The following is a 25,568-nucleotide window of genomic DNA, read 5'->3' as shown; positions in this document are numbered from 1 at the left end:
AGAGTATTTATTTCTTGGTGGTGATTTTAATTGTGTTGAACAAAATATTGATCGTAATCATATAGAGCCACATATGCCTTCTCGTAAGCGGCTTTGTGAAATAATAGAAAGAAACGATCTATGTGATGTCTGGAGAAGCATAAACGGAGATTTACGGCAATATACATGGGCTCATGCACACGAAAATCTATTGTCTTTAGCAAGACTAGATAGATTTTACAGTTTTAAACACCATCACAGTGTTTTTAAGAGCTGTATAATAAATCCGGTTGGTTTTTCAGACCACAGTTTAGTTATTTGCAGTGTTTTCTTCAATTCTGTCTCACCAAGGAGTGCGTATTGGCATTTTAACACTGCTTTGATAAATGATGCCTTTTTTAAAGAGACTTTTGATTTTTTTTGTAAAAATTTTAAAAATGAAAAAGTTTCTTTTTCTTCTCTGCAGAGTTGGTGGGATTTTGGCAAGACTCAAATCAAGGTTTTTTGTCAACAGTATACTCAAAATATCACAAAGGAGACCGCTAAGTCAATAAGAGTTTTAGAAGCTGAAATTATTAATCTTCAAGATATGGCACAATTAAGTGAAAATCAAGCGTATGTCGATTCTCTTTTCTTAAAGAAAACTGCTTTATCTGACCTACAAGAGATGAAGGCACAGGGGGCGCTGGTCAGATCGCGTTTTAAAACCATAGAACAGATGGATGTACCATCAAAATATTTCTTTGGTTTAGAAAAAAAGAATGGCCAGAAACGTTTTATTCATTCATTACTTTCTGAGTCTGGATCTTTGTTGTCAGACTCTAAGGAAATAAGAGAAAGAGCAGTTCGTTTTTATGAAAAACTTTACAAGTCTGAATATAAAGAAGATAAAGACTTAGAGAAGGCTTTTTTTGGACAATTACCAAAAATGTCAAAAAAAGCAAATATAGCACTTTCAAAGCCTATTGGCCTGGAAGAATTGTTTAAAGCTCTTCAAAGTATGGACAATGGTAAAGTTCCTGGATTAGATGGAATCCCGATTGAGTTTTACAAAAGTTTTTGGTCTGTTATAGGAGAAGATTTGTTATTAGTTCTTAATGACAGTTTAACAAAAGGACGATTGCCAATAAGTTGTAGAAGAGCGGTCTTGACCCTTTTGCCTAAGAAAGGTAATTTAAGTGATATAAAAAATTGGAGACCCGTGTCCTTATTGTGTTGTGATTATAAACTGTTATCTAAAGTACTAGCTACCCGTTTGGGTGAGTTTTTAGATGAAGTCATTCATCCTGACCAGTCATATTGTGTGCCTGGTAGGTCAATTTTTGACAACATTCATTTAATCAGAGATTTGTTTGATGTAACTAAAATGTTTGGTCTTGACATAGGCTTGATTTCCTTAGATCAAGAAAAAGCATTTGATCGCGTCGAACACAACTATTTGTGGAAGACGCTTCAGGCTTTTGGTTTTAACTCAGATTTTTTATCTTATGTTAAAATCCTATATTGTGATATTGAGAGTATTCTGAAGATTAATGGTGGCTTATGTGCTCCTTTCAAAGTGGGTCGAGGAGTACGACAAGGCTGTTCACTCTCAGGGTTATTATACACACTTGCAATAGAACCACTTTTAAGTGTTTTAAGGAGAGTTCTAGAAGGAGTGTCTCTACAGAATTGTAAGATTCCTCTGTGTCTGTCTGCATATGCAGATGATGTAGTGGTGATGATTAATAAACAAAGTGATGTTGAGGTATTACTTGAGACACTAAAAGATTTTGGATCAATTTCATCTGCAAGAATTAATTGGAATAAAAGTGAGGCAGTTTTGATGGGAGAGTGGAAATGTAGAGCACTACCAAATCTTCCAGGAGGTCTATGCTGGACAAGAGATGGTTTGAGATACTTGGGAGTTTTTTTAGGAAATGAAACAGTATCTCAAAAAAACTGGATCGGAACTGTTGAAAAGCTTAAGAGCCGACTTGAAAAATGGAAATGGCTTGTACCAAATTTATCATACAGAGGACGTACTTTGGTGATTAATAATTTGGTGGCTTCCTCTTTGTGGCACCGGATGGCCTGCATTGACCCACCAGCTTATTTACTTGCAAAGATCCAATCTGTTTTATTGGACTTTTTTTGGGACAAGTTACACTGGATACCGCACAATATCTTGTATTTAAAAAAAGAAGAAGGGGGTCAAGGACTCATACATGTACAAAGCAGGACTGCAGCCTTTCGGCTACAATTCATACAACGCTTGCTTACCAGCTCAGAGAACATGGCCTGGAAGTCAGTGGCCTGTGTTATACTTCAGTCCGTTGATGAACTCTGTTTAAGTGAAAATTTATTTTTGATGGATCCAAAGAGAATCAGTACAATGGAGCTTCCTGTTTTTTATAGAAATCTGTTTAAAGTTTGGGACCTTTTTAAAGTGAAAAGAACTGATACAGATTCTCTTTTTTGGTTACTCGAAGAACCCATGATTTATGGTGCTCGTCTGGATATCTCACATGCATGTGGACTATCAAATGGTGCTCTTATTAAATCCAAAATTGTAACACTGGGGCGTTTAATTAATGTGACTGGTCCCTGTTTTAAAAATGTGGAAAATGTGGCTGCCTTATTAGGTATTAAATCAGTTCGAATTGTTGAAAGATTTCTTCAGAATTTGCAGTCTGTATTTACAGCGAAAGAGTTGAACATGCTTGAAAACTGTTTTGCTAAGAAACTTCTGCCTAGCGATAAAGATGCTTTTCCAAAGTGTTTTTTGTCCCCAAATATAGGGGAAATTTCTGGAGTTTTTTTGGAAAATGTATCCGATATGGATTTATATAAAGTTGGGGGAAAAGTTTTTTACAATGCTTGTGTAAAAGTTTTCAACAAAAAAGGGTTGCATGAAAGAGTTGATTCACCTTGGCGCACTATTCTTGAAGTTGATGAAAATGTAAAACCAGAGTGGAGGGCACTTTATAAGCCACCATTAACAAAAAGAATTGGAGACTTACAATGGAGAATTATACATGGTATAATTGCTGTTAATTCTTTTATTTCTATTTTAAATCCAAATGTTAATCAAGAGTGCCCTTTTTGTTCTCAAAGAGAAACAGTTTTTCACATGTTTATGCACTGCTCAAGACTTAAGCCTTTATTTGACTTGTTGAAGGATATTTTCATTCGTTTTGATGAGAATTTTACTGTAACAGTTTTTATTTTTGGTTTTAAATATACCAGAAGAAGACAAGATGAATGCCAATTGATTAATTTTATTGTAGGCAAGGCAAAAATGGCAGTATATGTTAGCAGAAAGAGGAAAATTGAACAAAAAGGTGATTATGATGTTGTGATGATGTTTAGAGCCATGATCAAAGCTAGACTGCTAATTGATTTTTATTTTTATAAAGCTACTAACTGTCTAGAAGCGTTTGAAAAGATATGGTGTCATAGAGGGGCATTGTGTTCTGTTATGGACAGTGAAATTGATTTTTCATATTTTCTATAAACATGATGTGATTTACATTTGAAAGTTTTAAAATTGTTAAATATTTTTGTAATAAATGTTTTTTGAAAAATCAAAAAAAAAAATCTTCTCTCTCCTCTCTCTCTCTTCTTTCTCTCTCTCCCCTATCTCTCTCTCCTCTCTCTCTCTTCTCTCTCCTCTCTCTCTCTCTCTCTCTCTCTCTCCTATCTCTCTCTCTCTCTCTCTCTCTCTCTCCCCTATCTCTCTCTCTCTCTCTCTCTCTCTCCTATCTCTCTCTCCTCTCTCTCTCTTCTTTCTCTCTCTCCCCTATCTCTCTCTCCTCTCTCTCTCTTCTCTCTCCTCTCTCTCTCTCTCTCTCTCTCTCTCTCTCCTATCTCTCTCTCTCTCTCTCTCTCCCCTATCTCTCTCTCTCCCTCTCTCTCTCTCTCTCTCTCTCTCTCTCCTCTCTCTCTCTCTCTCTCTCTGTAGAGATAGATGAGATGTTCCCTGAAGACGTCCAGCCGGAGTATCATCATGTAATAGAGTTGCGTCACACCAGAGTCATCTGGAAGAACTGCCTCATATTGTCCTTCACTCTGTAAGTTACACCTGAAACTGTCAATATCATACTTCTGTTACACATATTAGAAAAGTGCTGTGGAAATCCAGACCACACCTTTTTTTTAAACAATTGGAAATAAGTGAATCAGCACAAGCTCCTCCTCTTCTGTTGAGAAAGGGATTGTGGGTGATATTAGCCAACAAAGCAACTTTTCAAAAATCTTCTGATCATAGTACATCATCCAAGCACGTTTGGTGTGTAGTATTTTCAGCATCCTATGATCCTCTAGTTTTTCATTATGTACAAATACTTTGCAAATGGAGAAAAAAATGATTTGTCACGTGTCAAATACAGACCCACAGGTGAATAGGAGAAAAAATAAATAAATTATAATTAATTACCTAATAGATATCAGCATGAAACTTCCCCAGTTGATTACAAAAATATATTTTGTATTACAGGTTTTTAGAATATTTATGTTTAAATATGCAAATTAGGTAGTATCTCATTAAATATGCACTAATTTGCATATATTTCCAGAAGATAAATCTGAACATTGGATAAAGCCAGATTCAAAATTACTGTTTCATTTTGTTGACATATTAGAGTCAAAGGATTTTACAGAGAGGATTTTGGATATCTCTTTTTATCACTCCATTAATCAGAAAAAACTGTCAACAGCCAAAAAAAAATCAATTTCTGCCCCGTTTTTAGGTATAAAATGTCGTATAAATCAGAATCTGAATGATATATGAACAAACCCCTCTGTAAAAACCTTAAGAATATAGATAGGAATACAAATGGAAAGTTTGGTGTATGTAAAAGTGCTTCTGAAGTGGAGATTTCTGGCTCAGAGTATACGAGGAAAAAAAACAGTTTGAGAAAACAGCCTTTAAAATTGACATCAGCCAATGAGATTTCACTTTTAGAGGTAAATGCCCCATTGTACTTTCATGATTGGTTGCTGATTAAAAAGGAAATGACCATATTTGGATCCGACAGCATTGTACAGGAGAGAGAGAGCTTTCCAACGGTGTGTGTGAGACAGTGATGTTGATTTACAACACAAACTTTTGCTGAATTTAGGAGAAATCTATAGACCCAAATAGACAAAGTGTAGTAAAATAAAGACCTGAATGTGTATTTTGGACTTTTTCACCACAAGTCTGAAAGAAGAGTCGTGTCTCCTCTTAAAGGGGTCATATGTTGCTATTTTAGAAGTTAATTATTTAGTTTATTGTGTGTGATAGAATACATTAACATGCAATGTTCAAAAAACACATTATTTTTCACACACTGTGCATTATTACAGCACCGCTATTCCCAGTCCGTCTGAAACACTCTGAATGAGTTCTGGTTTTTATAAAGCGCCCCTAAAAGCTTCAGCTTCCAACGCTCCTTAAAGGGTTAGTTCACCCAAAAATGAAAGTTCTGTCAGTAATTACTCTCCCTCATGTTGTTCCAACCCCGTAAGACCTTCGCTCATCTTCAGAACACAAATTAAGATATTTGTGATTAAATCTGAGAGCTGGATCACTCCTCCATAGGCTTCTCTGTTATTGAAACTTGCCGGCCCAGAAAGTTAGTAAAGACAATGTTTAATATAGTCCAAGTGACTACAGTGGCTCAACCTTAAGTTCATCAAGCGACGAGAAAACTATTTGTGCGCAAAAACAAACAAAAATAACGACTTTATTCCACTATTCAACTATATTTCTCTCAGTGAGTTCACGTAGTGTGACATCGCAACGCAGCGTGTGAAAGGATTAGTTCACTTTAAAAAAACTTTTGCTGATAATTTACTCACCCCCACATCATCCAAGATGTCCATGTCTTTCTTTCTTCAGTCGAAAAGAAATTAAGGTTTTTGAGGAAAACATTTCTCCATATAATGGACTTCAATGGGCCCCAAACGGTTCACGGTCCAAATGCCAGTTTCAGTGCAGCTTCAAAGGGCTTTAAACGATACCAGACGATGAATAAGGGTCTTATCTAGCGACACGATCGCTCATTTAAAAAATAAATAAAAAAGTTTAAGTTTTATAAGCACAAATGCTCGCCTTGCTCTGTTCTGTGATGCGCGTTCGTGACGTCACGTAATACGCAATTACGTTGAAAAGGTCACGCTTGACGTAGGCGGAAGTACCGAGTCAGTGTTTACAAATGTGCGGAAGGAGGACCATATACACATATTCAAATGTCTTTGTGTCAGTTTATCGTTTAAAATGCGTATCCTGGGTGTTTTAATATTTAAAAGCCTAAAAGAAAATTTTCGTCAGGATTACTTTTCAACGTAATTGCGTATTACGTGACGTCACGAACGCGCATCACAGAACAGAGCAAGGCGAGCATTTGTGCTTATAAAACTTAAACTTTTTTATTTATTTTTTAAATGAGCGATCGTGTCGCTAGATAAGACCCTTATTCATCGTCTGGTATCGTTTAAAGCCCTTTGAAGCTGCACTGAAACTGTCATTTGGACCGTGAACCGTTTGGGGCCCATTGCAGTCCATTATATGAAGAAATGTTTTCATCAAAAAACCTTAATTTCTTTTCGACTGAAGAAAGAAAGACATGGACATCTTGGATGACGTGGGGGTGAGTAGATTGAACTACTCCTTTAACAAAGATGAATAAATACTGTAACAAATGTATTGCTCATTGATAGTTATTGCATTGACCAGCATTAAAGGGGTCATGGGATGCCCATTTTCCACAAGCTGGTGTGATTCTTCAGGGTCTTCATGTAAAGTTTGTAACAAACTTTGGTTAAAATTCCTCAAGTGTTGTGTAAAACAACACCCTTTTACCTCCTCAAAAGCAGCGACCCGTTTCAGCGCATGTCTCTTCAAATGATAATGAGCGACTGCAATATGAGAAAATCAGAAAATCCAAACGGCTTGATTATTGAGTGAACTCTGGTTTTAAAGTGTTCCCGTTCCCTGTCCCGTCAGCTTCATCGGCACTGGGATCCAGTACTGCTTCACTCGTAACCTGCACGTCTACTCCACACACTTCTACTTCAGTTACTCCCTGCGTGTGCTGACCGGCGCGCTGGCCTGTGTGTTCCTGTGTGTGTGTGTGGACCGCTTCGGCCGCAGGGGGATCTTACTGCTGTCAGCCATCGTCACGGGCCTGTCCTCACTGCTGCTGCTCGCTCTCACACAGTGTAAGAGACACACACACACACACACACACACACACACACACACACACACACACACACACACACACACATCATCGTCACGGGCCTGTCCTCACTGCTGCTGCTCGCTCTCACACAGTGTAAGAGACACACACACTCTCACTCACTCACACACACTCTCACACACACACACACACTCTCTCACACACACACACACACACACACACTACTCCTAAACTACTCATCACACAACACTTTCTGCATTTTTACTTTCTTTAAAAACCTTTGATTACTTTATTTTATACCAGAAACACACACAAACAAACAAACAAACAAACACATATACACCCACACACACGATGACCAAATGCTGTTCTGGGTAATGACATGATCCTGCCTTATATCCAGGGGTGTAAGGATTCACTCGTTTTCCTGATGCGTCAGTTAAAAATCCCGATGATGCAAATGCATCAATCAAAGAGTTTTTGAGTCATTTGTTTTTATTTGAAATGTTAAGAATCAAATGAATCGTGATTCGCTAGTGATTCAGTGCTTTAAAATACACTGTCCGGCCAAAAACAAAAAGTTGCTGTTAAAGGAAAATGTTGGTATTTTGTATTTTGTCACTTATTGGGAGCAGTATGCTAGCTGGAGCCATTTACCTCCAGTCTTTGTGCTAAGCTAGGCTAGCGGTGGGTGCGTCAGACAGTTACGGCACGCACGGAGATGAGAAGGGTGTGTATGGACTTATCTAACTCTGATACGGTGAATAAGTTAAAGTCCCAAAAAGTCAGCGTGTTCCTTTAATCAAATCTCATTGTGAAAAAGCAATCCCAGAATGCTTTGCAACAAGCTCAATTTATGGATCTAATGTAGAGTTGCATTTCAATCTTTTCTGGAGGTTTTGGTCAGTTTTTTTTTGTTTTTCTGCTGAAAGGTTGCTGCAGCTGACTGTGTGTGTGTGTGTGTGTGTGTGTGTGTGTGTCTCTCATTTAATTGTTTTAAACAACATTTTTAAATGCTTTAATTAGCGTTTTTGTGTTTGCGTCATGCACAAATGGCAATTTACATTACAAGAAAGCAGAAAGTTGATGAAGCTGCATGTAATAGTCTAGAAGCAGTATTTGGTAATTCTGTGAAATCTAGAATCTTAATAGATTTGAATTATTACAAAGCAATGAATGACCTCATGAAGTTTGTTAATGTGGTGTTGTAAAGCTGTGTTGTGTGACATCTCTCTCAGATCTGCAGGGAGGGCTGGTTCTGGTTCTGTCAGTCGTGGGTCTTCTCTCGTCGCAGGCTTTAGCCATGCTCAGCGTGTTCTTCGGCAGTGAAGTCATGCCCACCGTTGTGCGGTAATCTCCAGCTTTCATTCACAACTGTGTTTTCTGTGGTCAGTTCCGAAAGAAAGTTCCAGTCAGCGGTCAAATGCAAGTCAATAAAGCAGATAAAGACATAAAGAAATTCATGTTTCGAATGCATACATAACGGTTTTAATCCCATCTGAATCTGAATCTGCCGTATCGGTGTGTTTTTTTTCTCACACAACCTCAGTACAAATTCTAGGGCAAATTACCAAAAAACTCAATTGTCCGAATCCCATCCGAATAGTGCTGTCAAAAGCACCGACTTCGGTACTGAAATTTAGAAAAAACGCTGTTGAACGGATTCTTCAACACCTCTGATTGGCCATTGCGGTTACACGCTCAACATATACGTCTCTGATTGGCCTTTGAGTCTCCGAGCGTTTGCACAGACACACACGGGAGCGTTGGAAAGTGGCGTCTGTCAGCGGATCCCTAATATATCCTCTGATAGACGGATCCGCTGATAGACGCCACTTTCCAACGCTCCCGTGTTTATCTGTGTAAGCGCTCGATAAAGAGCGTCAAAGACATGTTGAAGCGTTGATCATCACAGACACACTATATGTTGAGCGCATGAACGCAGTGGCCAATCAGAGGTGTTTAAGAATCCGTTCAACAGCGCTCAAAATGCTGGTATCATCACGTTTTTTAAATTCCAGTACCGACTTGGTTTGACAGCACTTCTGAATGTGAATGTCTGCTATTGCTGATGTTGTATTATCCTAACGCTTCTCCTCGTGTGTTTTTTGACCTACGTGAGCTTCCGTCTGCACACTAATCTTCCGCATGCTTTCATTTCAATATGGTTGATATGTTAAAAGATCAATGCAAATTTGATTTACCCATGACCCCTAGGGATGCACCGATATGAACATTTTAGCCGATACCGATAACCGATATTTCTTTATCTCTTAAAGCCGATAACCGATATATTGGCCGATAAATCTAAATCTAAATCCAGAGTTTTATATAAATTTTGAGAGTCTGATTACAAAAACTAAAGTCTTAACCATTAAAAGCCACGTCCCAAACACACAATTATAACGATCTCATGATAACTTTACTGTATTTTCCTTTTTTGAAGTGATTCCAATCATATTTCAAGCAATTCAGAACCATCATGTTGAACAGTCGCATCTGAAGTGTCTCAGCTGAAGGAAATAATACATTATTTATCAGCTTTAATATATCGGCCAAATCTTCTTATCGGGCTGATAACGATAACATTAAAAATGAACATATATCGGCCGATATCGATATGGTGGACGATATATCGTGCATCCCTAATGACCCCTTTAAAATGAAAGTTGATAAGCCTAGTGTACATCAGTTGTTTGAGTGTTGTAAACTGAGTGTGTGTGTGTGTGTGTCCTCAGCGGTGGCACGTTGGGTCTCATCATGTCTGCGGGGTGTGTAGGAATGGCTGCGTCGTCTCTGATGGAGCTGCAGAATAACGGAGGATATTTCCTTCATCACGTGGTGTTCTCCTCCTTCGCTGTGCTCTCGGTGCTGTGTATAATGCTCCTGCCCGAGAGCAAACACAAGCCCCTGCCGGACTCGCTGAAGGACGGAGAGCGTCAGCGGCGTCCTCCTCTCTTCCTCTCGCGCGTGAGCCGGGAGAACCCGCCGCTACTGCGCACGCAGACGCTCAGCGCCGACTTCAACCGCGAAAGCTACTCTCGTCTCGTCAGCGCAACCAGGAAGATCCTCGCTAAAGACGCCATGCCTCTCAAGATCTCCAGCTCCACACACACACTCTCACAAGCTCAAGCTCCTCTACTGGCCTGTAACGGCACAACACCCGACGCCCATGAGGATGAGTCCTAGCATTACACTCACACACACACACACACACTCTCTCTCACACACACACACACAAGCTCAAGCTCCTCTACTGGCCTGTAACGGCACGGCACCCGACGCCCATGAGGATGAGTCCTAGCATCACACACTCACACACACACACACACACTCTCACAAGCTCAAGCTCCTCTACTGGACAATAACGACACTGCACCAGACACCCATGAGGACGAGTCCTAGCATTATACTGAAACACACACATATATATACACACACACACACACAAGCTCCTCTACTGGACAATAACGGCACTGCACCGAACGCCTATGAGTCCTAGCATTACACTGAAACACACACACACACACCCACCCACCCACAAACACACATACACATATACACACACAAACAAACAAACACTCACAAACATATACACACAAACATACACACACTCACACACACACACAGGTCCTCATCTCATAGCATGGACAGTGTGTTCACCGTGTCTTTTCCCAGGGAAGACGTCGTCTTGGTGCTTAAACTTTTGAGAATCCAAGTATTTGAACGTTGAAGTGTTCATTTTTTTTTGTACATGTATTTTGTACGTCTATGCACAGATGTTGCTGGGAGACTCTGGTCATAGTTTATACGCTCAAACATCATGTCTTCCTCCTCGTTTGAATGAAGTTTAAGCTTTAGGAACGTTCCCACTAATAGTCACTTGAGAGCCGTCGCCTGTCCACTTACAGGAGCGTCCCGAGCCTCTCATTAGTGCAGTCCTGTGACTGAAGTCTGAACACACACACTGACTCTCAGTGCTGAAACACACACACTGACTGCTGGTTCACTGAGGAGTGCTGAATTTTTAGCTCTCAATGAAGTCAGAATCACTAGGAAACGTTTAGAATGTCGGAGTGTGAAAGTGTTTGATGATGTCATTTTGTGGAACAGTTGCTCATCTCATTTGTTCTTTTTGTCGTTTTGTAGTTCCTGTCTTTCTGAATGTCATGTTGTTGTTGTTGTTTCTCAGAACCAAGCCTGGCAAAGCAAGGGAACTGTTTTGTCACTTTTTTTTCTTATTATAATTTGTTACTTGTTTGATATGGAAATAAACAGTTTATTGTACCAATCTGAAATCACACTTCTTGTACTTTTTATCCTGAATTGTCGATCAGAGACATTGGCCAAAAACGTTGTGGAGTGTTGACAGCCAGTGATGTCTGATTGATGAATTAATCATTTTTGTAGCCTAAAAAGTAGGAAAGTCTAAGGAAAAGGCGTAAAAACAAGTCAATAATAAAACATAAGTAAATAAAAATAGAATAAATAGAAAAAAATCCAACAAACGGAATAAAATACAACACAAAATTGATTTAAAAAATTTATTAAATTGATTTTTAAAAAATACATAAACAGCACTGAGTAAAAATAATGTAACATAATAGAAAATAAATATTTTCCAAATACAATTTTGCTAATAGCAATATGAGATATTTATATGAGAACACCTGAACTTATTATTTTTAAATTCATTCATTGAAGCCGTTCGAAGGAATCGATTCACTCGCGTCCCAAATCGCGTCTAATCCACTCATGACTCTAATATAGTCCACATGAAGGAGTGAATGAAAACGGGCGAGCGAATTTGGGGGGGAAAATTGCCCCGTTTGTGTTTGATTGCTTTGTGTCACATCACGTGCAGTTCTCAACTGCAAACGTTTCCCGCCAAATTTCTCCTTTTTCGCCGAGATTCGGGAATTAATTCGTCGCAATAAGGCGTTACCATCTAGCTTTTACATCGGGTGTAGACTGTAAAAAGATCCCGCTGAAATTAGAATTTTAAAATAAATCTCTATCCACTTTCAGTTCCTTTAAGAAATTGTGTTAGAATTCATGTTCTTATGTATTTAAATTTTGTATAACAATAAAAAAAAATCATTTTTTTTTTCTTTGTTACGTTTGCGTGTATAGTTGTGTCAGCATGAAAAATAGGTTGCGCTAGTCTTTTCTTCCCTATTATATCCGAGTTTATATCCTATTATAACCAGCTTCTCGAACAAGAACAAATGTGGGCGGGGCTTGGTTTTGTCTGTGGGGAATTGATTGGATGGTTGTGTTTTGCTTTTGGCGGATCTCATGTGAGTGACAGGTTGCTCCGCCCTCGCGCCAGTAAACACGTCATCAGAAGAGATGTTGCTGCAAGAGGGAGAGGTTATTTTGATTCAAGAATTAAAAAAGCAATAACAATGATGTACATTTATAATTACAATAAACACTGCAATATTCCATTTAAAAAAAAAGAAAAAAAAAGAACTGTCCGTTCTGATGTGACTGTAAATGAAAGCTGCTTTTCTCAGTTTCTCCAAAAGATGACAGCCGTGAGAAAGAAGGAGAGGCGTCCATGTTACACAGCTCTACTTGTTTAATAGAAAAGCAAATTGTCAGATAAGGCCTGAAAAAAAAAACAAAAAAACATGATATTTCACTTAGCCGATCATATTACAGTAACAGGATGAACTGTGTTAGGAACCATCATGTCATGATACATTAAAATCTTTTGCAGGAACAACAGATAAACAGTATGTATTTACCATATTTCACCATTCACTTTTCTCCTTTACAACCCAACAGTGTTTTCACTTCACAGTCTGGGGCCGGTTTCACAAAGCTATTTTAGACCGGCCTATAGGCTAGTGTTAGACAAGTCTAAAATTTGCTCATAGACTAGTCTAATGCAAGTTTCACAAAAACAAGACTGACTTAATTTAGACCAAAAAAATTAGACGCCTTACCCCCAGGCTAACTGAGGTCTGACTCTGTTACCTTGGCAACCAGCAGTAACAATCAGTTACAAACAGCCAAAAGAAAATGGAAAATGGCTCATAATTTAAACATTTCTTCTTGTTACTACATTCTCTGCTAAATTTCCCAAGTAAAATGTCCTTGTAACTGTTATACTCCTCCAACAAACACATATTTTCCGCTGGGGTAAACTGCACTGAGCGGTTGAATGCGCTTACTCGATCCGCCATGTTTTTTGTTTTGAAAAGTGTCTTATTTTACCCAGAATGCATTGCAGTGTAGTCCTACTTAAGATAGTCAGAGTTTTAAGTGCTTTGTGCAACGGTCTGATTTAGATGTCTATCTGAAGTCTGACTATCTACTATATCTAAGCCATAGTCAAAGTCTATCTTTGTGAAACCGGCCCCTGGTCTATCATTTGGATTAGTGACTAGCGAGTGCAAAAAAATAATTATTTCTTTTTTTTATTTTTTTATTTTTTATTGCAAGTTAACAAAACATAGTAGCAAGGTAAAAGTTAAATGACATATATACACATACAGAAGAGAGAAAGACAAACAGAACACACAAAAAACAGCTAAATATAAATATATATAGTGATGTATGCAGGTACATTGGTAAGGTTTAAGCAATGGGATATTTTAGTGATAGTGATTTCGCAGGCGTTTCTTGCCAGCCTGATATTCTACCTTGTCATGTAATATCATAAACATGACATCATTAAAGACATGTGATTTGTCCAGCCTAGTGACGGGGGTTTCCTATCGACCACGTGACGTGTAGCGTCATGAAGTAAGTCACGTCCAATGCGGAAGTGAATGATAATCGAGCAGTCGCCCAACTATTGTAACGAAACAGACTTACTGTCCGCGTCCGAAGAGGAATTTACAGGTAAATATGGCGTTTGTTATATCTTATGTACCGTTTTTATTGAGCATTTATGATGATTTGTTAATGTCTGTAGGTTTTGTTTACTGAATTAGCTCTTTTAGCCGCTAATCGAGTTTCTTCCTGGTTTGAACAATCAGATTTCTAACGGTTTAAAATATTATTTATGCGTTCTAGATGCATCAAACCGATCCATAATAATATTAACAAGTGACTGGTAGTCAGATAGACTGTTTTTTGCCACTTGTTTTGGCTAATTGTCATGACTCATAATAGTTAGCATACCTAAGGGAATCAAAATAGCCAATGTTTTTTAAACAGATAAGCGTGTAACTTAACCAACTAAAAAAAAGTGCTAGATTATTAACATATTTTTTTTGACATGTACTTTGGTATTCTTTGTAGTACTTGTAACTTAAATACCGTAATCATTCAGTACAAAAGTATATGAAACCGAACCACGTTGTTTTGATCGGATACCATAGTACTGCTAATGCTATTTTTGATATGGGTAACATAGGGGACTACTTTTATCTAAAACGATCAGGTTTCTTCTAATAACTGAACTGTGCTGTTGTCATGTTATGACAGTGACGTAGTGTCGGGGCAGTGACGTCACTCGCCAAACAGGAAGCGTATCTCCAACATCTGAAGCTTCAATAACATGTGGGATACTATAAGACCTTCATGGCAAGCCGTTTTAGCTTAAATTGTACCCAGCGTTACTCGTAGTAATTGCATTTTTACTAGTAAGAATTCAATTAGAGAGCTCTACAATTCAATTCTTACTAGTAACAATTCCAATTAGAGAGCTCTACAAATTAATTTTTAATAGTCATATGTCTCCACTGACTTCCATTCATTTTTAATTAGAGAGCTCTCTAATTGTAATTGCTACTAGTAAGAATTGAATTGTAGAGCTCTCTAATTGAATTCTTACTAGTAAAAATGCAATTACGACGAGTAACGCTTGGTACAATTTAAAGGCACAATATGTAACTTTTTTGCTTTAAAAATAGCAAAAATCACTATATCTATGTTATATATTTTTTTTAGTTGTGTACTTACATTATCCCGACTGTTTCCAACAACTTTCAAACCAGGAGAAATTTTAATTTAATTCGAAGACACGGGACGTTTCTTTATTTCCGTTTTGTCGCAGTCAATGGCGTCATATCCGCGTTGTCCCTGGTTTCCGCTCGTGCTGCCATGGTAACCAGAGTTATGAACCAGAGCCCTCTGATAGTAACCAAGACGACAGACGTGGACCACTGTAGTTCGCAATGTCTATCTGCACGCTGTTGTTGTTTCGTTCAAACATTATGGACCATGGCAAGCAGACTTTGGATAAAAAAGGAGAACTAAAACGAGAATCAATATCAGCGCGGTGTTTTCGAGATGCCGAGAGCTCCCATAGACAGTATATAAACGAGAGCTCCACGTCCGAGACTTTGACCGCTCCTACATGTACTTTATTAAACAGGTGAGCACATTTACATAAAACTAATCAATGTTATATAGTTCAACAATGATAAAATGTCAGAATATGATCTGTATGTTATTCTAATGTTGATCTAGCTCACTGCTAGTCTCATACAGACTAACACATACATTTCAACACATTCAAATGCAGTTTAGTGTGCTAGTGTAATGTTAGACCAAGTGAAACAGCGCTGCGTTACCTCACAAGTTTAATTTGTCTAATAAACTGACCTGTGAGTAGTAATTCTGCGTGTAGTTCGGTAGAATGAAATGTCCATATTCCTTTTATATCCGCGGGACTCGCGTCGCGTGTGGAGCTGATAGCTGTCTCTTAGCAATCCCGAACTGCTTCATATCACAGTCATGATAAAAGCATCGATGTATTCAGTCATCCATAAACATTATTAGATCGGTCGGCTTGACGTTGACGACAAGATCCATAATTCTTAGCAAATGTTGCGTCATCAAACTACGCCTTTGTTATTGTAAATAGGTTAGCGACCCCTAGTGGAGAAAAAATCCCATACTGTACGTTTAAGCTAAAACGGCTTGCCATACCTTCAATCCGAGTCGTTTCTGTCCTTTTAACCTGATATTTGCTCCCACAGAGCCCCATCATGCTTGGTGGAGGGTTCAAATCCGAGAGACTCCGTGTCAATCTCAGGCTTGTCATAAACCGCCTCAAACTTCTTGAGAAGAAGAAAAGTAAGTTTGGTTGTCTACAAGTTGCACATATTTTTGACGTGTTTTGGATGGGCTGAGTTCATCTAATTGCTTTGAATCTGTTTGCTCTGAATTAGCCGAATTAGCCCAGAAGGCTCGCAAGGAGATTGCAGACTACTTGTCAGCGGGCAAAGATGAGCGTGCGAGAATCCGGGTGGAGCACATCATCAGGGAGGACTATCTGGTGGAGGCCATGGAGATCCTGGAGTTATACTGTGATTTGCTGCTCACCCGATTTGGCTTAATACAGTCCATGAAGTGAGTAACCTTTTTTTTTCCTCATTAAATGTGACTTTATGCTCTTGGGCTGCGTCTGAAATCGTATACTGTCTTGAGTAGGTACATATTTTGAATAAGTAGGCCTAAAATATTATAATTTTTTTAAAATTGGGTTAAGTGAATGATTCAATGATCACTCACTTTTTTCATTGCTGGATGAATCAGTGTTTTTGAACAAATCTCTTGAATGATTTAATGATAAATACATGATAAAAACAGTCACTTGTCGCCACCTACTGGTGTAACAATGTAATTAATACAATCTTTATTTAAATGTTTAAAATATAAATGTATAATTATATAAATGTGAATTGCTGCAGTCTATTAAAAAATTCATTAATTTGAGTTATTTAAAAAAACAGGTTGAATGAATGATTCAATGACTCACTCATAAAGACTTCACTTGTTTCATTACTGGATGAATCAGCGTTTTTGAACGAATCTCTTGAATGAATGATTCAGTGACAAAAACATTTTTAAGGCACTTGTCGCCACCTACTGGTGTAACGCTGTAATTGATACAATTGTTATTTGAAGTGTTAAAGGAGAAGTTCACTTTCAAAAAAACTTTTGCTGATAATTTACTCACCCCCATGTCATCCAAGATGTCCATGTCTTTCTTTCTTCAGTCGCAAAGAAATTAAGGTTTTTGATGAAAACATTCCAGGATTTCCCCCCATGTAATGGATTCTATTGGGACCCAAACGGTAGAAGGTCCAAATGACAGTTTAAGTGCAGCTTCAAAGGGCTTTAAACGATACCAGATGATGAATAAGGGTCTTATCTAGCGAAACGATCGGTCATTTCCAAAATAAATAAAAAAGTTTAAGTTTTATAAGCACAAATGTTCGCCTTGCTCTGTTCTGTGATGCGCGTTCGTGACGTCACGTAATACGCAATTACGTTGAAAAGGTCACGCTTGAAAAATTTCTGTCCTGAAGAAAATGTTCTTTTTGGCTTTTTAATATTAAAACACCCAGGATACGCACACGAAATGGGCATTTTAAACGATAAACTGACACAAATACATTTGAAAATGTGTATATGGTCCTCCTTCTGCACATTTGTAAACACGTCAAGCGTGACCTTTTCAACGTAATTGCGTATTACGTGACGTCACGAACGCGCATCACAGAACAGAGCAAGGCGAGCGTTTGTGCTTATAAAACTTAAACTTTTTTATTTATTTTGGAAATGACCGATCGTTTCGCTAGATAAGACCCTTATTCATCGTCTGGTATCGTTTAAAGCCCTTTGAAGCTGCACTGAAACTGTCATTTGGACCTTCTACCGTTTGGGTCCCAATAGAATCCATTACATGGGGGGAAATCCTGGAATGTTTTCATCAAAAACCTTAATTTCTTTGCGACTGAAGAAAGAAAGACATGGACATCTTGGATGACATGGGGGTGAGTAAATTATCAGCAAAAGTTTTTTTGAAAGTGAACTTCTCCTTTAAGTTACTTTCAAAAGGTGATTTCCTCTATTTTGATCGCTACTGTAGACATCAGTGTTTATATCTGAACTATAAACTTTTATCCCAGTTCTTCTGTGATAATATGAATGATTGTAAGACAGAAATAATGATACTGTGTGATTGAAAGTACTGTTTGTGAAGCTGTTTCATATCATGACAACGGCTCCCTCTGGATCAGAACACAGATCTGAATGTTCGCTGTGATTGTTCTTGTCAAAGTTTTAATAGTCAGAAGAATCGCTGTCATTTAGGAGTAAGATCACGTGGGTGTTTGAATCGAGATTGCGATCTTTTAAAGATTAATCGTGCAGCTCTACTAGCCTCTTTTGTCACATACTGTTTCCCGCCGGCTGTATCGAAGGGAAGTGTGTGATTTCGGATGCTCCATGTTCTTCAACTTCACCATCCTCTCTTTAAGGGAACTGGACCCTGGTCTACAAGAAGCCGTTTCCACACTCATCTGGGCGGCTCCTCGACTGCAGTCAGAAGTGGCGGAACTGAAGATTGTGGGTAGAAATTGTGTCCGTCTTAAATCTGTTTCTGGAGATCGAGTGTGGATCATTCATGTCTTTTTCCACTTTTTCACAGGTTTCAGATCAGCTGTGTGCCAAATACAGCAAAGAGTATGGAAAGCTATGTAGGACAAACCAGATTGGAACAGTTAATGATAGGGTATGATGAAACATGTTTGAATACAGGTGGTGGGCATTCTATGAATATGCAAATGAGCCCCGCCTCCACTCACTCACTCACTCAGCTCAGAGATCCACTGGTTGACGATCACACGTTGATCTGATTGGTTACAAGGTAGTTTGTGACGTCAGAAACACCAGCGATTTCAAAGCGTGTTTTTGAGACTGTCTTTGGTTCACTGCAGTTTTAAGGAGGAAATACTCAGCAATGGAGTCGACTTATGAATTTACACGTTTTGTCTTAAAGCAAAATAAAAACACCACACAGACACATAAACAACATTAAAAACTTGATTTTCACCACAGGAGGACTTTAAAATTTGTTCAAATTCCAGCCTTAAGCAGTCAGAAATACGACTTTCACTTGTTAGACGGAAAATTCCCTAATCTTAAATTGATGGAGAAGCCAAGCCATATACCGAACATCATAGATATTTAAGGCATGGGCTTTAAAGCTGTTGTATTTTCACATTGGGCTATCTTTCTGTAGCTCATGCACAAATTGAGCGTGGAGGCCCCTCCCAAGATTTTGGTGGAGCGCTACCTCATTGAGATCGCCAAAAACTACAACGTTCCCTATGAACCGGATGCCATGGTTCGGGTAGGAATCAATTTCCTCTTCCTTTCCAACTAGATAATCTCTATAAGCAGCACTTGTTTCAAACGTTCTGCATGTGTAACATTCACAGCCAGAGGTGTGCCCGGGGGAAGAGGCCGATCTGATCGATGTGAACAGTGACTTCAGAAAGCCAGGAGGAGGAGCTGGTGGTGGTGGAGGAGGAGGAGGAGGGTTTACTGCTCCTGCTGTTGGCATGCCCATGCCCATGCCGATGCCGATGCCGATGCCCACAGCTTTCAACTACCCAGCGGCCAAAGGAGCTGTAAGACAAACATCTAACTGGCTAATTTCACGTGACCATAGAGCTGCATGATTCGGGATTTAAGTAGATATCACGATTCTCACACCGTTCTGAATAGACAACTAAACAAAATAACATGTGTTGAGGTTCTGACAAAATGTCAGTCTATTAAAAAACATAAAAATTTTCAATCAGGTTGAGTGAATGATTCAACGACTCACTCATCAACACTTCACTTGTTTCATTACTGGATGAATCAGCGTTTTTGAACGAATCTCTTGAATTAATAATTCAATGACAAATAAATGTTTTAAGTCACCTGGCGCCACCTACTGGTGTAATGTTATAATTGACACCGTCTTTATTTGAAGTGTCAAGTTCATTTCAATAAGGTGATTTACTCTATTTTGATCACCGTGTTTATATCCAAACTATAAACTTTTATCCCAGTTCTTCTGTGATAATATGAATGATTGTAAGACATTTACTTTTAGTAATTTAGCAGACGCCTTTATCCAAAGCGAGTCATCATGAAAAGGCAAACTACGCAAGAAGAACACAGATCTGAATGTTCGCTGTGATCGCTCTTGTTTAGGTTTAACAGACATAGTGAATCATTGTCGCTTAGGAATAAGACCCCGTATGTGTTTGAATCAAGATCGTGATCTTTTAATGATTAATCGAGCAGCTCTACTTGATCAACCTAAAAAAAAAATCTGTCTGTTAAGCTGAAAAAATCAGATTCACATCATCTCCCCCCTCCAGGAGGCTTTTAACGGTCCCGTTGGCACCTATGATGGCTTTAGCAACTTCCAGCCTCCAGCGAGAGGAGGGCTGCCTCCACAACTGCCCAGCTGCCCCCCCACATATGAGTCTGTAAGTTCAAGTGATCGCACCCCTTCAGACAGACGGAGACGACCTGTTCACCTCGAAGGGAAGAGCAGTTTATTACAGTTCACATCACGTCTAAGTCCCGCTCTGTTGTCAGTCCGGTTGCACCAGCTGGACCTAAAAAGGTTGTGTGTAAGCTCTACGCTGGGCTACATCTAGCGTTCCAGTAAACGTTTACACCTGTTGCACCAAGTAAAACTACGACCAGACGTAGACGATGCACGTCCACACCAAGCGTGTCGCACAAGTCCTGAAAAGTGAAGCCGAAGCGTCTCGATTGCCCCCCAGTGGCTGGTCCCAGTATAGCTCATAAACCCAGAGTCTCGATCGCCCCCGGTGGCTGGTCTCAGTATAGCTCATAAACCCAGAGTCTCGATCGCCCCCCGGTGGCTGGTCCCAGTATAGCTCATAAACCCCGCCTTCCCATGTAGTCTAATGGGACGCGAGGGAAACTAAACAACCAAATTACACTTCAAAATCATTTTTCCAATGATGTTTTCTGTCATTTTTATCACACTGATGTAAGTTGAAGTGTTCGTTTTGGCGGCTTTTGAGCTTATTGGGACTGTCGGCTTCACTTTTCACCAATGGAAGAGAGTGAAGGTGCGTCCTCCATCTTTTTTTACAGTCTGTGGTTCACACCGACACATTCGGTTATATTCAAGACGCCATTCACAACGGTTGCAAACCTTGATAAAAATAAAGAACTGGGTCCAGTTGCATAAACTGCTAAGACTAGTCTTACATTACAGCGACAAATAATTTGTCTGTCCACACTAGACGCGACGCGACTGCGAGATGCGTTAAAATCAATCAAAACCCACAGCCAATCAGAACAGCGTGTGGGCGGAGTCTCGCGGCGAGTGCACAGCACCAGAGTGTAATCTTGACGGCACTCGCAAGAAAATGGATAGCTAAGTAGCTGCATAATAAAATTAACAAATATTACACCATTTAAACATTATTAAAATACATAGGCTGAGTTACTAAAACAATCTTTGTCAAAGAATACACTTGTTTGTTCACGGTTGGAACGTTCTTGTTTCCATTTGTTTAATTTCAAGATCTGAGGTGAATTATCCATCGTTGCTTTTACAGCTACAAAGCTGGAGCACTAAATGATATTCAGAGTCATATTACACGCTTTTAACATTAAATAAAGCACATAAACAGCACCTGAGATTATTATCGCCACACTTTGTGTTTGTTGTTCCAGCGCGACGTCGCAGAAAAATAGAAACCGTTTCTAAAATAGAATCGTGGCGTGTCGCCGTCGCGGCTGGTTAGGACAAACACTCTGATTCACATGGAGAAGAGGCGTTTTATCGCGCGTCGCGTGTAGTTAGGACACGGTGTGATGAGATGGTGCAACAGGGATTGATTCTACTCATTTTCCGTCCAGCCTAGTCTTACAACCGGTCTGCATGTCCAGCTGGATCAACCGGCCTCTGGTGTCACACAGGCATGTGCTACAGGTCCAGAACACTGATTTCTGATCTCTCCAGCGCATGTCTTTGGCTTTTTTTGCTGTTTTTCTGGGGAAATGCTTTTTAAGTATTTAAGTAGCCATACATATATGCTGTATGTGAGTCATAAAAAAAGCTGAATCTCATTCTCACATTGGCTGCTAAGAACAGCTCATATGTCAACTCAAAATGAAAAGAAAAAACAGTTGTATTTTGCATAAAGAAAATGAAGGCTATTGTTGTTATAAGAGGGAAATATGTAATGAAAGTGTCACTTAACATGTTTTATTGCCTTTATACAAAACAACAATGATTTTTTCTTCTGATTTTGCTGTTTGAGACCTTGACCTTGAAGCATTTACCTCAGAAACTCCTCCAGTGTGCTTGAGATGTTTACAGGAAACCTTTCTATTAACAACCGGACTGACAAACAGGGGCCTCATTTATAAAGTGCATTTGATCATAACTTGGATTTCATCGTATGTCAAAAGTGAGCAATTTATAAAATGGAATTATAAAGGCAAAAATGTGCTTATAAATATGACTGAAGAGCATGCGTACAAATTTTTTGCTGTCATATATACTATGGATGCACTGATATGAACATTTTGGCCGATACTGATTAATTCTAACTATGGAAGCTTGTTTCTGCCACAGAATAAAAAAATAAAAAAGGTAATTGCGACTTTTTAACTCGCAATTCTGACTTTTTATCTCAGAATTGTGTGATATAAAGTCTCAATTGTGTTATAAAGTCAGAATTGTTAGATAAAAACTCTTTCTGACTTTATAACTCGCATTTTAGACTTTATATCACACAATTCTGAGAAATGAAGTCAGAATTGCGAGACGTAAACTCTCAATTGTGAGATAAAAAGCCGCAATTATCTTTTAAAATGTTTTATTCTGTGGCGGAAAACAAACTTCCATAGATAACCGATATATTGGTTGATAAATCTAAATCCAAGTTTTATATAATTTTTGATTACAAAAACAAAAGTCTGATCATTAAAAGCATGCATTTAGGACATTTTTATTGTGCATATGGATGTTTTACAAATAAGTTAACATAACATCTTGCAAATTGCAGTATGTTGATATTCCGGATCCTTGTATTTGTCTTTCTAAATGAGGTGTCCATGTTCACTCCAGGGTTCAGTTCACTACGGGTCTGTTGGATTGTTTTACACTAATAATGCCACATTAATACTGACTCTTCACAGTATGAGTATAGCAGTATTGATTATTTGTTTGTTAACCGGTTTCATGTGTTTTTTAAGATCGATGATTTGTCAGTCAAACCCTTTGATTCTTCCCAGGTCATCCCAGGTATGTGCTCTATCGAATATGATTTGTTTCCCGCTCTCATTCTGATAATCTTGTTTCTGAAAGCTGTGTTTCGTCTCTAGGCCCGTCCCCGTCTGGTCAGATCTATGACAACTCGAACCTTCCCGAGCTCCCGTCTGTTCCCAACACACTCCCAGCCTCGTCCTTCGGAGCGAACGCCAACACATCGGAAGACATCGACTTCGACGACCTGTCGCGACGCTTCGAGGAGCTCAAGAAGAAGACCTAAGCGCATCTGGGAGTCAGAAGATCGTCCTCACACGAATAATTCAATGTTTTCACACTCTCAGATCTTCTGGTGGAGGTGTAATATAATATTTCTTACCTAACACAATGAAGGATGGGATTCAGTATACAAACGGACTACTAGTCTACCTTTTCATGAGCACTTTGCTGACAGCTAAACTTAATCATCTATAGTGTAAATCACTGCATCATTTAGATGAGAAACGCATCGACGACACGTCATGTCTGTTAGCTTCCCCCTATTTAGCGTCTAACTTTTCTCCCCAGTAAATCACTATGACTCCTCTTGGTAAAAGCAGGAATAACCTGTTGCCAGTATTTACACCCAGAGTTGTGTAACTCTTTTGAATGGCTGAATAAGCCTGTGATATCATGGGTTGTCAGTGCATATCAGTTGTTTGGCGAAGTGACTCAGCGTTTCTGTTATCGAGGAGGCCGTGATGTTCGAGGCAGAATTTAATAATCATCTCCTTGTCCTAAAGTTTCTGGTGATGTAGTTTAATGCTGGTTATTTGTGGCTGGTTTGAGAAGTTACACCTGTCAGCCTTCTTCATTTGACCCAAAAGCAGATGTTTTTTATTTGTTCTACAGTCGATAACGCTCCTGTTGCTAGTCTTGTCCGTGTTTTCTAGACTGAGTTTGCCTTAGTTTCCGTCTCTTAAACTGTGGCCTTGCCGTTCCACACCTTTCTCTGGGACACGTGACTATCTGACAGCTTGTACAATGAACAGCGCATTTAATAAGTCATGCTCGTTCTTCTCTCTGGTGGGGGTTTCATCATATATTATTGACTTATTTATCAGATTTGACTACATCTGTGTCAATGTCTTAGGTTTGGATTGTATAGTGGTTTTATATCCGTGTGACTTCTTTTTCCCTTGACTTTATAACACTAATTTGTGTCTCTCCCCCCCTTCAAATCATCTAAATACAAATCTGGCAATGTTTAGTTTTGCTGATTTTAATTTGCATTGAAAACATGCTCTGTAATAAAGTATATTTGCTCATAACCTTACGACTTCTCACCTAGATTCACTGAATGAGTAATACGATTAAACAAAACAAAAAATCACTACGAACTTTACTAAACTGCTGTAACAAGTTGTTCCATTAATGAATACCATATAATGAGTTTATAAGCTTGTGGTGAAGTTTATATGATGTGAAGAAGCTGTTTTTATTCTCTTTAACACCACTAGAGGGTGAAGTAATACAACTTAATAACAGGTTTTCCTCGATTGCTTTGGTTCAATTGAGATGTTTTTCTCAAAATAAGTTTTTTTCTTGTTTACATCAATTCTTATTCATTTAAGCAAATTGCACAATAACTAAATACACGAGGCTTGCTGATCAAAACTGACAAGTTGATTCTCAGTGAAATTGTCAAACTCTTGACAGCTTTTATTGTGTGAGCCGTTGCATGCAAAATTATCCATTTCATTTTCATTTTCAAAATGAATGTTTATTACATAAATACCCATGACATGAAAGGTTTTCTATTTACATGTAACATTGCTACAAAAATAAATGCAAATGTACATATTCTATTCTATATTCTACTATAGTTTTGGTGGCGTTTGCCAATTTATTGACACAAAAACTGCTTTTGAAGCTCGAATTAAAAGTTTTGGGTGAGTTATTGTGTTTTTGAGTTGTGAGGCCTCATATATAAAGCGTGCATACGCATAGATATAATCTTAGATCAAATGTAGGAAAGTTTCTACGCAATATTTTATAAATGAGACCCAGAGTTTAGAGAATGTCAAAATGAGGCAAAGCGATTGAGGAAAACAGATAACCTAGCATAAAATTATGAAAAGCTTAGTTCATTGGAGTTGTGAAATATTTCTTTTTCGAATTGCCTGGAAAAACCACCTCATGCGATCGTAAAAACTTTTTTGCGATAAATGGGAGTTTTTGCGAAGGTTTTCGATTGGGTGTATTTTCAACTCGCAATTTTGCAATTTGAAGAGTAATGGAAACGCGGCTAGTGTCTGCTAGCGTCCCTTCAGGAGCTCAGTTCACCTCTGTCTGTGAAGAATAAACACACAGTCAGGGTAACATCTGTGTGTGCCTGCTAACACACATCTGTCCTGAAGCACATCTAA

At 38.7% G+C, this 25,568-nt stretch overlaps 2 protein-coding genes across 2 annotated transcripts in view; both read left to right on the top strand.

Moving 5' to 3' along the window:
• The window catches only part of slc22a31 (solute carrier family 22 member 31), a 29,624-nt gene extending 18,294 nt beyond the window's left edge, over nt 1-11,330 (top strand). Inside the window, exons 6-9 of the mRNA XM_084109235.1 lie at nt 3,923-4,031; nt 6,950-7,164; nt 8,384-8,495; nt 9,884-11,330. Of these exons, the coding sequence (XP_083965361.1) occupies nt 3,923-4,031; nt 6,950-7,164; nt 8,384-8,495; nt 9,884-10,334 (887 nt within the window). The 3' untranslated portion in view covers nt 10,335-11,330. The remainder of the gene's footprint in view (nt 1-3,922; nt 4,032-6,949; nt 7,165-8,383; nt 8,496-9,883) is intronic.
• A 2,532-nt stretch (nt 11,331-13,862) lies between these two features.
• ist1 (IST1 factor associated with ESCRT-III) lies at nt 13,863-24,475 on the top strand. The gene is made up of 10 exons (XM_084109340.1): nt 13,863-14,000; nt 16,088-16,184; nt 16,280-16,460; nt 18,377-18,464; nt 18,547-18,630; nt 19,141-19,251; nt 19,340-19,531; nt 20,276-20,386; nt 23,148-23,196; nt 23,277-24,475. The coding sequence occupies exons 2-10, from the start codon at nt 16,097-16,099 to the stop codon at nt 23,441-23,443; spliced, it is 1,071 nt and encodes a 356-aa protein (XP_083965466.1). The 5' UTR covers nt 13,863-14,000; nt 16,088-16,096; the 3' UTR covers nt 23,444-24,475.
• The last annotated feature ends 1,093 nt before the right edge of the window (nt 24,476-25,568 follow it).

Source organism: Abramis brama (assembly GCF_963993115.1).
Source record: "Abramis brama genome assembly, chromosome: 3".
NCBI lineage: Eukaryota > Metazoa > Chordata > Actinopteri > Cypriniformes > Leuciscidae > Abramis > Abramis brama.
This window is presented reverse-complemented; position numbering and strand designations above follow the sequence as displayed.